The sequence below is a fragment of the Pseudovirgaria hyperparasitica genome, assembly GCF_010093815.1.
Source record: "Pseudovirgaria hyperparasitica strain CBS 121739 unplaced genomic scaffold EJ05scaffold_1, whole genome shotgun sequence".
NCBI classification, from domain to species: Eukaryota; Fungi; Ascomycota; class Dothideomycetes; order Acrospermales; family Acrospermaceae; genus Pseudovirgaria; species Pseudovirgaria hyperparasitica.
Genome location: NW_022985549.1, coordinates 1,846,556 through 1,860,686, shown reverse-complemented (window position 1 = coordinate 1,860,686; position 14,131 = coordinate 1,846,556). Strand labels below are relative to the sequence as shown.

The following is a 14,131-nucleotide window of genomic DNA, read 5'->3' as shown; positions in this document are numbered from 1 at the left end:
GTTATGAAGTTTTTGTATCTCTAAATATGTAGAAGGAAAAAGTTTCATCTACTCTTTATGAAACTGTAGGTTGTTAGCGAATACTAAAGAGAGATGATTTCCATGAACGAGCATGTCGATAAGAAAAGAGCTGTATTATACAGTATTATTACATCTCTGTTTTCTATCGTATTTTGTAAATCCTATTAACAGAATCCAACGTTGGAATGAAGTGCAATGAGGAGAGAGCGTTCTAATATTCTACTGTCATCTATACAATTTACAGTCGCCTTTATATAATTTATAGTCGCCTCTATACAATTTACAGTCGCCTCTATACTCTATGTCTAATCATTTTTGTCCTTTGTGCAATACAGGCGATATGAACACTTCATTGTGCCCAGTCCAAGTAGCCTCCACTCCCTTGGGCATGCCCAAGTCCTTAGCCCTCCGCATCCACTCAGGTGTCGGCAGGACTTCAACGGTGCCACCCAGCTTCTGCTTGTACATACTCACGAGATCCGAGAGCAAGTATCTATTCTCGCTGCAGTAGTTGTGAATTGCGAATGACTTGCTGGGATCATGGGCATACGCCGTGGCCATGAGTTCCGGCACCACGTCAGTAACCTCGATGACGTCAAGCTCTCCGACCCACTGCTTGGGATCTAGCGCAGGGACGGCCCGCAGCTTCATGCAGTAGCGGTCTAGGGCCACTAGCGGGATCTCTTCGGGTGCGTCCGGCCCCATGATGTTGGGGAAGCGATGGACTACGCCCGGAACACCCTCCGCACGCTCCAGCAGGATCTCGCCCATCCACTTGCTGGCTGCATAACCAATCGCATTCTTCATTAGCGACTCTGCATCCGACGGTGGCCAGAAGCTGGACGGCGGCACCTCCCACAGCTCTGCTGTATCCTTCTGCAACATTGCCACGGACGACGAAGACACAAAGTGTACGGGCACGTGGCGTGGCGTCGCCATCGCGAGCAGCGTCTGCGTCGAGATGACATTGGCAGCTCGCATCATTTCGTACGATTTCAGATGCGCGACGTCGGCTCCGACGTGGATGATTAGGTCGGCCGTCTGGCTGAGGCGCTTGAAGTCGGCCGCGGACAGCCCCAGGAACGGTTTGACTAGGTCGCCCTTGTACTCGTGGATCCTTGCGTCCTTGACGCGCAGAGGACGCGAGCGAAGGCAGAGACAGTGCACCTCTGCGGTATTGGGGTCTGCGACGAGGTTACGAAGTATGTGCGTACCCAAGAAACCTGTGCATCCAGTCAAGACGACGCGGCGTGCGCTAGTGCGAGGCACGTCGGCGGAGTCAACGCCAGCTGCGACCAGGGCAGGAATGCCGTCGATGAGCCCGGCTACTTCCTTCTTCCAATCCATTTCTGGATCGTCATGGGTCTTGGTAGCGGTCTGGGACTCTGCCTGAGACCCTGAGCGAAGCTTTCGCCATCCTGCGAAGGCATCCTCGCATACGCGCGACATGGTGTGGTTGGTCGACATGAGTTTCAATACCGGCACGTCAACACCGAGCTCTTTCAGGAACCACTCACGTATACGAACGGATACGAGCGAGTCAACACCATGTTCAGCCACAGGCATATCGGCGTTGATCTGGGCCGGATCGAGCTGGAGCATGTTACCCAGAGCTTGCGAGAAGCACTTGATCAGGATTGCGAGACCTTCCTTTGGATCCTTGGTTGCAGCCAGCTGAATATCAACTTTGACATTCCCATCAGCTTGCTCCTGACTGGCGCCTTCCTCCTTGTCACCTTCTTGTAGGAGGTAGCCTGATAGGCGCACATCTTCGTGCCACGCTTCTGTGAACTTCTTCCTTATACCAGTGATGAGCTCGGATGGTAGGTTGGATTCTGGTCGTCCGCACTCGATAGCCTTGATGAGCATATCGTGCAGATCTGTCTCGGCTTGTCGATCCAGCCGTGGAAGGAGAGACTTCTCAATGGCAGCGCGATGCTTCTTGTCTGAACGGAAGATGTAGCCCAGGCCCGTCAGGAAGCCAATGACTACGACTGACCCAACCAGTCCACGACCCTGCCGACGTTTGACGAGACTTGTCATATAATGGTTTGCTGCACTATAAGCTGACTGTCCAATGTTGCCCACAATGGATGTCGCAGACGAAAGCACAATGAAGAAGTCCAGGGCCTCAGATTCACCAAAGAGCTCATCAAGGTTGCGAGTCCCTGCAACCTTTGGCGCAAGTACTGCCTCAAAGTCGTCCCAGGTAGTGTCGACAAAGGGGCGGTCTCGGAGTACCATGGCGCCATTGATGATACCTCCAATGGGTGGCAAAGTCGACTTGATCTCTGCGTATACCTTGTTCAATCCTTCTTTGTCCGTAACATCTGCTGATATGGCACGCAGTATGGCTCCCTTTTGTGACATAAATTCGAACACTCCCTCCGGAACATCGGGATGGCGGCTGGTCAGCACGACGTTTCGAGCACCGTTCTCCACCATCCATCGAGCAATAGAGATTCCAAGATCTCCTGTCATGCCAAAAAGGATGTAGGTCTTGTTATCGGCGAAAGTGCTTTTATGCTCATCAAGGCCGGTTTCGGTGACGACGTTCTCTACCGAATCTTGTGTTGCCACTTCGACGGATGGCTCCGTTGTAGACTGACGACTGGTAACTTGTAGAGGCAAAACCCTGGGAATATAGAACGCGCCATCTTTAAGTGCAAGAAGAGGCTCTTGGGTCCAGAGCATCTCGCTTAGATCAGCTTGATCTGTTCCGGTGAGTCTGAGCAGAAGCTTCGCCAGTAGAGACGGCTCCAGAGATGTTGGATCATCAACGTCGAGGAACTGAAGCTGCAAGTCACTACGTTCGGCCAGCAGTGTACGTCCCAATCCTACTGTCACATTGGCCAGCGGGTTCTTGCCCGAGGTTGCCCCTGACGTCACCCACAAAACGACGCTGGCATTGCGGAAGACTGTCTGCATAGCTTCGAATCTCGCTTCAGTCATTTCCTCGAAGACTGGACTATCCAGGTCAGAGAGGCACAACACTACTGCTCCGACGGGGCACTTGATGTCCTCGAGGCCTGTAATATCGCATTGAGTAACACCCTCGATGGAAGTGAGGAGGGCTTGTGACCCGGATGCAAGTTCTGACGCCGCATTGCTGACAATAAGAACAGGACCCAGTGGCTGGGCTGCTGGGCGCGGTGCAGTTAATAGTGGCTCTCGAATGGCTTCGAAGGTCTCGGTAGTTGCCCGAGACATGATGACGGAACAGAAGGACGGTGTTGAGCTTGTGTCAACACCTGAGAATCCAGTCTCTTTGAGTATCTTGTCCCATTCCTCAAGACTAAGCGTAGGCACCCAGACGCGGCCTTCGTCAGCGCCCAGGAACCATCCAGGAAGCGTGCCCATGATGAGTTGAATTGGCAGATGGTTGGTCGTGATCTCTAGCAATACCAAGTATCCGCCAGGTCGAAGCAGCTGGCGACAGTGGCTGAGCGTATCTTTCAAGCATCGAGTCGCATGCAGCGCGTTGGAGGCTACGACCATGTCATATGAGCCTTCAACGAACCCTTGCTCTATCGGATCTTTCTCAATGTTCAGCATCTTGAACGTCAATTTGCTTGTGTGCTCGCTAAACTTTGCCTTTGCCGGCTCAAAGAAGCCGGCTGAGATGTCAGTGTACGTGTATGATCCATAATGGTCGCCGACAGACTCAAGTACACTGCGAGTGGTACCACCCGTTCCAGCTCCGACCTCGAGGACCTTCATCCGGGGATATCGATGCGCAACTTGCTTGACCAACGGCCCGAGATCAAGGTTACCGTCGGCAAAACCGACTCCCTCCACATACAAACGGTCGAGCATGCCGTCCTTAAGCATAACCTGGAGGGCAGGCATAGTTCCGCGAGCAATAGCAGGCAAGTTTTTGCCTACAGCGTGCAGGATGAGCATGTCGTTGTTTCCTGCTTCAATATAGGGAGCGCTCCATTGCTGCACTTCTTCAAGCGTATCATTCGCCCACTCAGGCTCAATATCGGGCACCTTGCCTGCCTCGATCTGGGGAAACAGGTGCTCACGGACCCATCTCATCATGTGACGACGATGTTTGCCCATAACGATCAGTTCTGAAGGCTTTATCTGGCTGCGAAGGGCGCGTAAGTAGAAATGCGCTACTCGTACCAGGAGCTTCCGCAACACTTCATCTTCGGGAGAGAACTTGGTCTTCAGGGTAGGCTCGATGCCGTGAGATGCGTCTCGTACCCATTCCTCGCTTGCATATAGCCAGCGCTCCCGGCCTTGATTTAGGGCGGTCCAGCTCACTCCTCGCATTTGGACTTGGACAGTTGAATCGCTTGCGTTGAAAAGGTCTACTTCACCCGTGAGCCCCTTCTCCCCTGAGGAAGTCAAAGCGCTGTCTGCCATCAAGACGTCGGGAGAGTCAGATGCCACTTTGATGCGGACACTATCAATGCCCGTAGGGAGATACACTGTCCCAAGCCTTCCGTCTTCTGGGTATGAAAAAGCGGCCAGGAGGCCTTGGATAGCGGTGTCGAGAACTGCAGGGTGCATTGAGGGACATGTTGAGGCAGATTCAGCAGGTGTCGAGACAGATACCACGGCATGGTTGAGGTGACGATCAACCGAGTGCGCTTTGAAAGAGTCGGAATAGTTGTAGCCCACTTTCGACAGATAACCGTAGAATTGGTCCATATCCAAAGTGTTCATTGGGAGTAGAGGCTTCTTCCGGGTGGGAAGGTCGCCGCTCTGGGCTGGACCCAGCAAAAGCCGCACACCACCACTGAAATGTGCGGTGAGCGAGCTCACAGGGCCGTCCAACTTGGCCGTGGTAATGTCGCCGCTGTAACAGGCCACTTCGGCAGTAATGCAGCTGTCGGTCTGACCCGTCACGCGGACAGTGAATAGAACCTCCAGGCCTGACGAGTCTTCCTGCATGCCCATGGTTCGCACGATCTCGATATCATGGAGCTCAACAAGACGGATTGACTCCTGGTCATCGACGAGACGCACTGCTGCCTCGTACGCCATTGTCAAGTATCCAGTTGCTGGGAAGAGGACTTCGCCTTGTATGGTATGGCCTCGTACCCATGGGAGCTCGTTCAGTTTGAAAACCTGGCGCCAATAGACCTCTCGCCTAGCTTGTTCACCAAGTATCGTTGGTCGACCGAGCAGCTCGTGGGGCGGCTGACCACCACGGAAGAGACGCGATGCTCTCGACTCCCGCCAATTAAGGGTATCATGATCCCAAGGATAGGTTGGTAGGCCCTTGAGAATGCTGGGTTTCTTAGGACTAGCCAGCGGCAAGGCCCGTAATATGCCATCAAAAGTGATGAGAGGACGCGACGAGGGGAAAGAGGACCATATAAGTCCTAAGCTATCGGTAAAAGCTTCAACAGCACTTTCTCCGCGTTTGAGGACACCGCTGTAAGGAAGGTTCAGGCCGGTCAAAGACTTGATCACTTCGGAACTTGGCCCCTTGAGAGCTGGATGCGGGCCTACCTCTAGTGCCAAGTCCAACACTGAGGATTCTTCAGACACAGCTCGGTTCACTGCCTGGGAGAACAGGACCGTGTTGGTCAAGTTATCGACCCAGTACTGGCCTTCGAGCAGTTCCATGCCCTTCTCGTCGTTGAAAGAACGACTACGGCCATTTGATCCCCAAACACTAGAATACCACTCGCACTTTCTGGGGCCTTTCAGAGTTTTGACTCCACATTGTCGTAACGACTCAAGGTAAGGACCCGCGCATGGCAACATGTGATGAGAGTGATATGCTGTGTCCACTGCCAAGACACGGGCGAAGACTTTGTCCTCGTCCAATTGAGCCTTGGCCTCGTCAATCAAGTTGGCATCACCAGCCAGCGTACAGCTAGTGGTGGAGTTATTGGCTGCTACCTTGAGGTTTGTGCCAAATTCAGCACAGAATGCTAACGCGGCGTCCAAGCCCATGCCCACGGCCATCATCTTGCCACGCTTGCCATCGCATTGGGCTAGATTAGAATGGAAACCTCTGTAATATGCAACGCGTATAGCATCCCGAGCGTCAAGATAGCCTGCACAATACGATGCAGCTATTTCTCCACTTGAGTGTCCGACAACGGCCGCAAAGTCAACTCCAGCTGCGCGGATAACGTCTACTAGAGCGACTTGAAGGGCTGTGCAGATCGGCTGCGAGATGGCAGCTACACCAACGCGGGATGTTTCCCTTGGAGCAGAGAGTTCGTCGATTAGCTTCCAGTTTGGTCGATCGCTCTCAGGGAGTGTATCGAGACTGTTCTGTAGCTGGTCCAACGTCTTCCTGAACACAGATGATGCTTCGTAGAGTTCTTTGCCCATGGTGGCCCACTGGGCACCTTGACCTGTAAAGACACCAAGGATACGAGGCGGTAGGGACTTTGGAATGGCTGGAATCCGTGCAGTCTTCTTGAGCGCCTCTGCGCGCGATTCAAGCTTTCCGGCAAGCTGCTCAGCAGATACAGCGGCAAATGAGGCTCGGAAGAGGAAGTCTCCTCTCTGGAATAGGGTCCGGGCTAGTCGCCCAAGATCTGTAGCAGGATGTTTCCGTAGGTATTCGGCCAGCGTCGTAGCTTTAGCTGCAAGTGCTTGAGCCGAGTTGGCAGACAGGACAACAAGTCCGCCCGGATTCGACAAGGATGCATAGCGGTCGTATGCTCCATCCCAGCTCTCAATGATAGCGTGGGCGTTGGTTCCGCCAAAGCCGAACTGCCTCAGATTAGGATTCAATTGCGATTTGGATGCAGGTCAAGACTTACACTGTTGACACTTACACGGCGTGGCTCCCCTTTGGGCAGAGTGGGCCACGAAGTCAATCCTGTTGGAACCCTTAGATGCTTATAAAATGGCTGGATCTTCGGGTTCAGCTCTTTGAAATGAAGGTTGCCCGGGATCTGGCCGTGTTGAACAGCCAACGATGCTTTGAGTACTCCAGCGAGGCCAGCAGTGCCCTCTGTATGTCCGATGATGGTCTTCAATGAGCCTACAAAGAGGTGACCGTCATTCTGGCCTGGATGTCCTGGGAAAAAAGTATCATGTATGGCACGTGCCTCAATAGCTGGTGGAATTTAGCATCGAGATCCCTTTGTTGTGATGATCGTATACTTACGATCGCCTGCTGGAGTACCAGTGCCGTGAGCCTCAAAATAATGAGGACGATTACGCACCGGATCCAGCCCACATCTCTTATATGTGTCTCGAATAAGTTGGGACTGCGCCTCTGCACTTGGCATTGTGATACCTATATGACGGTTAATTCAACCGTCATTATGAACAGCGTGGCTTACAAACCTGGAGTTCGACCATCAGAGTTTACACCGGTTTCACGGATAATACACTCAATGTGGTCACCATCAGCAACAGCTTGGCTAAGGGTCTTGAGAATGACAGAGGCGAACCCCTCTCCTCGTACGTATCCGTCGGCAGATGAATCCCACATGTAGGATCGACCATTGGGAGACAACATATTTAACTATCATGTCATATGTTAGCTGAGACTGCCCAAGAATGCTCATTAATGGCACAACATACATTCGAATAAGCGATAAAAAGTTCTGGCCCGAGGATGAGGTTTGCCCCCGCTGCAACAGCCATGTTGATTTCCCCGCTTCGAAGAGAAAGCACTGCCTGGTGCAGCGCCACGAGTGATGACGAACAAGCAGTATCGCAGGCAAGTGACGGACCTCTCCAGTCAAAAAAGTACGATAGACGGTTGGCTAGGATCGCCATGGACCCGCCAGTGGCGTAGTACTGCGGCAGGCTATCGAGGCCACGCATTGCAATGGACTGGTAGTCGAAGCATGTTGCTCCGACGAAGACACCAGTAGAAGACCCTTGGAGCTGAGGGATGGAGTAACCTGCCGACTCCACTCCCTCGTAGACAGTCTCCAGAAGACATCGCTGCTGTGGATCCATCGCTTCAGCCTCCTTTGGGCTGATGTTAAAGAAATCGCGGTCGAAAAGTCGCGGTTCATCTTGTAAAATATAAGCATATTTTGTGTTCATACTCTGTTGTTACACCAGTTAGCCAATGAACTCAGATATGTTTCTTGAGATAGCCAACGGGACATACTCCATGGTGCTGACTGTTTTCATGATAGAAAACCTTCGGATCAAAGCGACTGGCGGGAATCTCTTGCACAAGATCTCGGGGATCTGAGAGGAGATCCCATAGCTTTGATGGGGAAGTAGCACCACCTGGGAAGCGACAAGAGCTTCCCACGATTGCAATGGGCTCTCGAAGTGGGCCATCGTTAGACTGAGGATAGCTGCCCATGATTAATATTGTGCTGCAGGATCAATTGAACTATGAAAAGTGGTTGGCTGAATCGATCTGAGAGTATAGCAGCTCAATATCATGGAGGCTTCACGCTTTGTGTGTTTTGGACGTGACGGTGGCTGGGCATACGAAGTAGTGATGTGGGAATGCAAGCCGCGTCAGAGATACCGTGCAGGTCGTTGTTGGACATATTTATTCAGTTTTGAAGAGGTGAGATAATGCGCTATCCGAGCCTCAGACACAGCGAACGCTTTCGGAGCTGTAGTATCACGTCGGGCAGGAACCGGTACGGTCGTCCAGATAGCGCCGGACCGGACCGGACCGGAAAAGTAAGCGACCCACCGGTCTCCTGTGCCCCTGGAGACTCGACCTAGCTCCGATACTCCGATCCTTTCGGAGGACTGTTCCTCTACCGACTCAGAACAATAATAACATTAATCTAACGTCGAAGTTCTTTGTCTTTCTTAGAAAGCTCGATCGGCAATCTCGACTGAGTTCTCGAAGCCTAACGACTAGGTTTTCTCCTGGCAGGGTGGCGCACATTGCTCTTCTACTGAAGTACTCGACACGAGACTAAGCTTTTCTGAATCCTATATCATCATGGCTGCAGAGCAAGAACGCAGAGATGTCGAGTTCAAGACCTTCGATGGCTTGACTTTGCGTGGTTGGCTGTTCGTGGGCCCCAAGGGCGGTCCTGCAGTGATTGTTAACGGTGCTGTAAGTTTTCCTTGATGGACAAACGCCTCATAATCTATCAAGAATATTAGTTGGTACTTTTGCTTACCTAGTCATATTCTATACAATAGTTTATGTGCCCAAGAGAAATCTTCGTGGCTAATATAGCGGCTTGGTTCGGACGTCATGGGCTGACAGCTCTTGTTTACGATGCTCGTTCTATTGGCGCGAGCGATGGCATGCCCCGAACCGATTTGGACCCACAAAAGATGGCCGAAGACAACTCTGACGCCGTCACGGTATGTATCTACCTATCAATGCGACTTCGGTTGCTCTATAAACAATACACTAAACAATAGAAAACAGTTTTTGCAGAACGACGGCTGGGTTGACCCAAACCGCATAGCCGTATGGGGATTCTTCTACAGTTCTGGAATAGCACTTGAGGCTGCAGCATTCGATAGGCGCATAAAAGCTGTCATAGCGCAAGGCCTCATGCCTGAGTGGTACCTGGATCCTAAGGATCAGGAGGACCTCGTTGCCCGAGCAGTTGAGGACCGAGCAAACCAGCTTCGAGGCGAACCGCCGGCGTATATGCCCCTTCTCAATGAAAAGGGCGAGCACTTCCTGCTCTTCAATTACCTAGCCAAAATGACGCCTGAGCAACAGGCTCACCTTCCCAACTGGATCGTCGGAGCCAAGAAGGCTGCCTCGACCTTCAGAGACAGTCTCACAATTCAGAGCTTCTATCGCCATGCGAAGTGGAAGCCCATACACCTATTTGCATCTGTCAGCCCCACCCCGGTCATGATTTTGACACCTGAGAATGATGAGATTGTGCCTCCTGAGTATCAGAAGAGCATATACGACAGTTTGCAATCACCACAGAAAAGATTCCAAATTGTCAAAGATAGGGGTCACGCAAACTTTTTGAGCGTTGACATTGATGAGCTTCTGACCGGACAGCTAGCGTTCCTTAAGGATGTTCTAGGCTTCTAAGGTACGAAATGCTTCTCTCAAATTCTCATGCACATCTGTCGACCCAGGCTGGGTATTGGAATGTATGTAAGCATGCGCATATACTTTCCACAGTGTCATTCCTTTGACGTATATACACAATCATTTATAATGCAATCCCCATACTATATATCCTGATGGGATCTTCCTGTCATAAAAGTTTGAAGAGAAACGTAACCATGCTGTTGAATGCGAAGTTTGTAAGACTGAGGAAGCAATCCTCTTGGGTTATTGAGAGGTACTGGAGAAGTGCATGGATACCTATGTTTCCGAATGACCCTGTCTGTTATGATAACCTATACATTGCCCGGTCACTATTACATATGCAGACTTTCTACTAGACTCTTGATATCGCGATCGATATCTGCAAGGTATAGCCACCCTAGCTGCGACTTGCCCGCTTCACTGCCATCGAGTTCCCACTGCATGTGCTTTGGAACACTCGCCAGTTCCTCCTCTGTCATCCTTATTGTGAGAAGTCGATTAGTTATTTTCAATACATCATCAACTCTCTTCATCCTATAGGCTTCCCAAGTCTTCAACGCATCCAACAAGCTTACGCGGACATTCTTTAGACTTGCTAGGAATATTGCGAGGCTGTAACCATCTTCAAAGGCTTGGTTTGCGCCTTGTCCTGCTGAAGGTGGTATAGCATGTGCTGCATCTCCAATAATAAGCACTTTTCCAGCTGACGAATGCCATCTCTCCATTTTTGGAACAGTATAAAATGGCCAGACGTTCAGAAAATGTGCCTCTGGAGTGCTCGCTTGTGCTAGCACGTTCTGGATAAGTGGTGTCCATGCGGCAGAATCTCGCTGAAGGGTTGCAATCAAAGTTTTTTTTTCCTGCAAGAGACTGTCCCATCCTGAGCGATCTTTTTCTTCGAACTTGAACTGCCGTCCTACAAAAATCTCTTTTCCACCTTCTGTTTGAGGTTGTAGCATGATAGCGCCATCACCTTGGCTCCCACGCAAAGATACTGGGAGTGGGAAACCCTCATCGATGCGTACATTATCGCGGGGGAAGCAGTACGTCAGGCCTATAAACCCAGAGTAATGTGGATGGATGTCTGGGAAGATACATGATCTGACTTTCGAATGGATGCCGTCGGAGCCAATTAACATTTGAGCTTTCTCCTGACTCCCATCTGCGAATTCGAATATGACACCATCGGTCGTTTCATTGACAATCTTGGTAAACTTTTTTCCATAGTTGATTTCGACGCCAGCATCGTTTGCCATTTCCGTCAATTCGTGGAGCAACGCCTTCCTCGTGATGCGCAGACCATCGTACCCGTACACGTCTTTGTGTCCAAAGTAGAATTTACCAGTAGTCTCGCGCTCAGGATCCGTCAAGAATGTCATGGCCTCGAAACTGAAGCCTTGAGGTTTGATGCGAGAGTATGCACCAATGGAGTCGATGATACGTAAAGTGCTGGGAGTAAGCGAGACGGCACCACCGAAATCGTAGCCTGGCTCTCGTGATTCGAAGATCCTTGGTTGAATGCCATATTTCTTGAGGACGATACCAAGCGTGAGTCCGCCCACGCTGGCGCCGATAATGGATATTGATTCAGGGATCACTGAGGAGACCATAATGCAGGGCTGTAGGCTCAGGTATTGAAACTTATAAAGAGTACTATGTAGAAGCAACTTGATACTCGGTGGTTCTTAAAACGGCTTACGGTGGATTTTAAATGCAACTATCGGAGCTTTTTTGAGTGACCTCACTGCGACAAGGATCTGCTATGCCCCGGCTCCCGAGTCGGTGGCCCGGTGCAAATACAGTAAGCCGAGCTTACACTCTCGTCTCCTGATAACTTTCTAGTGGCTGTTTTCTTAGCGCATAAGCGTGTCTGGCAGAGTTATAACGTATCCACTCAGGTTCAAAGTCAAGATAATAGTATTTCCTGCATTAGTCGAATTTGAGAAGTGGACTGCTATGTAGTGTCCGTGTATTGTAGCTCAGATGCTCAGCTGAATCTTTGGGGTTGTAGCAACATACATTACATGAACTGAGCAATAGATAATTCGGCTAGAACGTCACAGGACACTGTATGATATAGTCACAGGTAGAATGAGTATATCTATTTCGTTCCTAATCTATCCAATAAATCTAAAGCCTCAGATGCTTCTTCAAGAACTCATATTGCGGACTGAACGCATTGTCCATATCTCCAAACATCCAGTCAAAGTGATGCTTTCCAACCAGAAGACAATGTTCCTTCGGCTCATTCAACAAGTCAAATGCTTCCTTCTGCCTGCTTGCCGGGAATACTTGGTCGAGCTCAGGCGTCACCATGATCACTGGGGTCGGGCTGATCTTTGGCAGTAGGTGTAGAATGTTCCAGTTGAGGCATCGCATATAGGTATGGACCGTGACACGGTTCTCAATGGGCATTTTCATGCTATCCATTGTTGTGAAGAAATTGCCTAAGAATTGACCAAGTGGCGTCATGCCGTCTTCATCAACCAGAGGTAGGTACATGGGATCCTCCCCAGCAAGTTGGGCAGCGCGGTCTGCCAGTCCAAGTTCGAAAATGGCTTCGCGGCGTTCGGGGTCACCAGTAACATCGATCATCGGGGCAACCGTTACTACGGCAGCAATCCGACGGTCGTATGCCGCGGTGGCAAGCATAATGTTGCCGTCAAAACAGAGACCCCAAACTGCGATTTTCTCCGGATCTATAAGGGGATGCTGGGAGAGCCACGTCACTGAGTCGGTGAAGTCGTCAATGCGCCTCAGCATATCACTCTACCACCACGATTGCATGTCAGTTGACATCTAATTGGCTGGCTTCGTGTTGCAAAGAATAACTCACGTCATGTCTGGGTAGACCATCACTCGCACCGATGCCATATGTGTCAAAGATGAGTGCAGTGAAACCTCGCTTGTGATACCATTCGGCAATATCTGGTACGACTACATCCTTAGGCATATTGAACTGTATCGAAATTAGTCGGCTTTGGAGTCTTCTTCAAAATTCAGACGTGGTGATTTACATACCCCTGCAGAAAGGATGATTCCTGGTCCACGTTTTTCGGCTGGGTACAGCCATCCACGCAAGGTGATGCCGGCAAGGGTCTTGAACTCAATGTCTTCGCGAGTAGGTGCCATTGTTTGTTTGTCTTTTGTTGAACAAGAAAGAGCTGGCGCTGCTCTTTGTTTTTAGCTAGCATCGCATAGTGAGACTGATCTAAGATCTTGATGTCGGAGGTTCCACTCCGCTGCCCATAGCTGACCCGACTGCCGATATTGCGAGTCGGTAGCAGTCTGCTACCGAGTTGTGCTACCGAGTTGGAGCTTCCGGTACAAATCACGGAGGTTCGCAATCGGTCGTAAGACTACGTCCCATCTACAATGCTTAGCTGTCCATGATTAAATACGTCGCCACGCTTGTCCCTCGCCCGGTTACACGTTGGGTCCCAAAATCTGCATTCAAATTGTCTCATTATTTTTCTAGATACCAGTCTTCCGTGTCAGCTATTTCCTCACACGAATTTTCAATTCGCAACGAATCCAGAATGGTTGCCAAAGCTCCCCGTTTCCCCTCCGTCTTTGGGAGCCAGGAACAGAAAGAGGCTTTCGAGCAAACAGAGCGTGACGTCAAAGAGCTCCAAGGAGAGAGTTTCTCATTCAAAGACGCTCAGGGAAACTTCCTCGGCCCTTTCGGAGTTCTTTGTTACACTCCATCAACCTTCAAGCCGTTCCTCAGCTACTCAAAATCCTATTACACTCTGCCGCACCTCACCCCCAAGGAGCGCGAATTGACCACGTTGGCGACTGTTTCTGTCACCAAGAGTGACTACGTCGAGTACGCTCACCAGAAAATTGGAATATCATTAGGCTTGACCCAGGACCAAGTCGAACGAGCCAGCGCAGGGCATCTTCCAAAGGGCCTATCGGACAGAGAGGAATGCGTCTACGAGCTAGCGTTGAGCGTTGCAAGAGGCTTTGGTAATATCAAAGACAAACAGTTTGATTCCGCTGTTGCATTGCTGGGTAAAGAGGGTGTTGCTGCGTTGGCTCAGCTGGTCGGAGGATACTTGCTTATAAGCACGATGGAGAGCGTGGCAGGTGGTTCGGTCCCCGAGTCTTGAGATACTCGCTGTATATCTGAGTACTATGCATACGATAACGCCGTAGTTGATGAGA

General features: G+C 50.7%; 5 protein-coding genes across 5 annotated transcripts; 2 read left to right on the top strand and 3 right to left on the bottom strand.

The window, feature by feature from the left end:
* Positions 1-278: 278 nt before the first annotated feature.
* Positions 279-8,281, bottom strand: EJ05DRAFT_459880 (uncharacterized protein; the record flags this gene model as incomplete). Its single annotated transcript, XM_033742586.1, has 6 exons — positions 279-6,714; positions 6,765-7,063; positions 7,115-7,246; positions 7,297-7,477; positions 7,537-8,013; positions 8,078-8,281. 6 exons carry the CDS (start codon positions 8,279-8,281, stop codon positions 331-333), a joined length of 7,677 nt encoding a protein of 2,558 aa, XP_033605504.1. The 3' UTR covers positions 279-330.
* Positions 8,282-8,884: 603 nt separating this feature from the next.
* Positions 8,885-9,958, top strand: EJ05DRAFT_481900 (peptidase S15; the record flags this gene model as incomplete). The annotated part of the gene is made up of 3 exons (XM_033745121.1): positions 8,885-9,001; positions 9,091-9,258; positions 9,326-9,958. 3 exons carry the CDS (start codon positions 8,885-8,887, stop codon positions 9,956-9,958), a joined length of 918 nt encoding a protein of 305 aa, XP_033605503.1.
* Positions 9,959-10,228: 270 nt separating this feature from the next.
* EJ05DRAFT_471991 (FAD/NAD(P)-binding domain-containing protein) lies at positions 10,229-11,663 on the bottom strand. The gene has a single exon (XM_033743086.1). It carries the CDS (start codon positions 11,569-11,571, stop codon positions 10,294-10,296), a length of 1,278 nt encoding a protein of 425 aa, XP_033605502.1. The 5' UTR covers positions 11,572-11,663; the 3' UTR covers positions 10,229-10,293.
* A 428-nt stretch (positions 11,664-12,091) lies between these two features.
* EJ05DRAFT_506689 (peptidase S15) lies at positions 12,092-13,093 on the bottom strand (the record flags this gene model as incomplete). The annotated part of the gene is made up of 3 exons (XM_033747848.1): positions 12,092-12,730; positions 12,798-12,920; positions 12,983-13,093. 3 exons carry the CDS (start codon positions 13,091-13,093, stop codon positions 12,092-12,094), a joined length of 873 nt encoding a protein of 290 aa, XP_033605501.1.
* A 359-nt stretch (positions 13,094-13,452) lies between these two features.
* On the top strand, positions 13,453-14,076 carry EJ05DRAFT_534472 (uncharacterized protein; the record flags this gene model as incomplete). The annotated part of the gene is made up of 1 exon (XM_033749188.1): positions 13,453-14,076. Exon 1 carries the CDS (start codon positions 13,501-13,503, stop codon positions 14,074-14,076), a length of 576 nt encoding a protein of 191 aa, XP_033605500.1. The 5' UTR covers positions 13,453-13,500.
* Positions 14,077-14,131: the final 55 nt, after the last annotated feature.

Bases quoted from the DNA above. Each gene is read 5' to 3' on its own strand.
- EJ05DRAFT_471991 (XM_033743086.1), bottom strand. From the start codon at position 11,571: ATGGTCTCCTCAGTGATCCCTGAATCAATATCCATTATCGGCGCCAGC.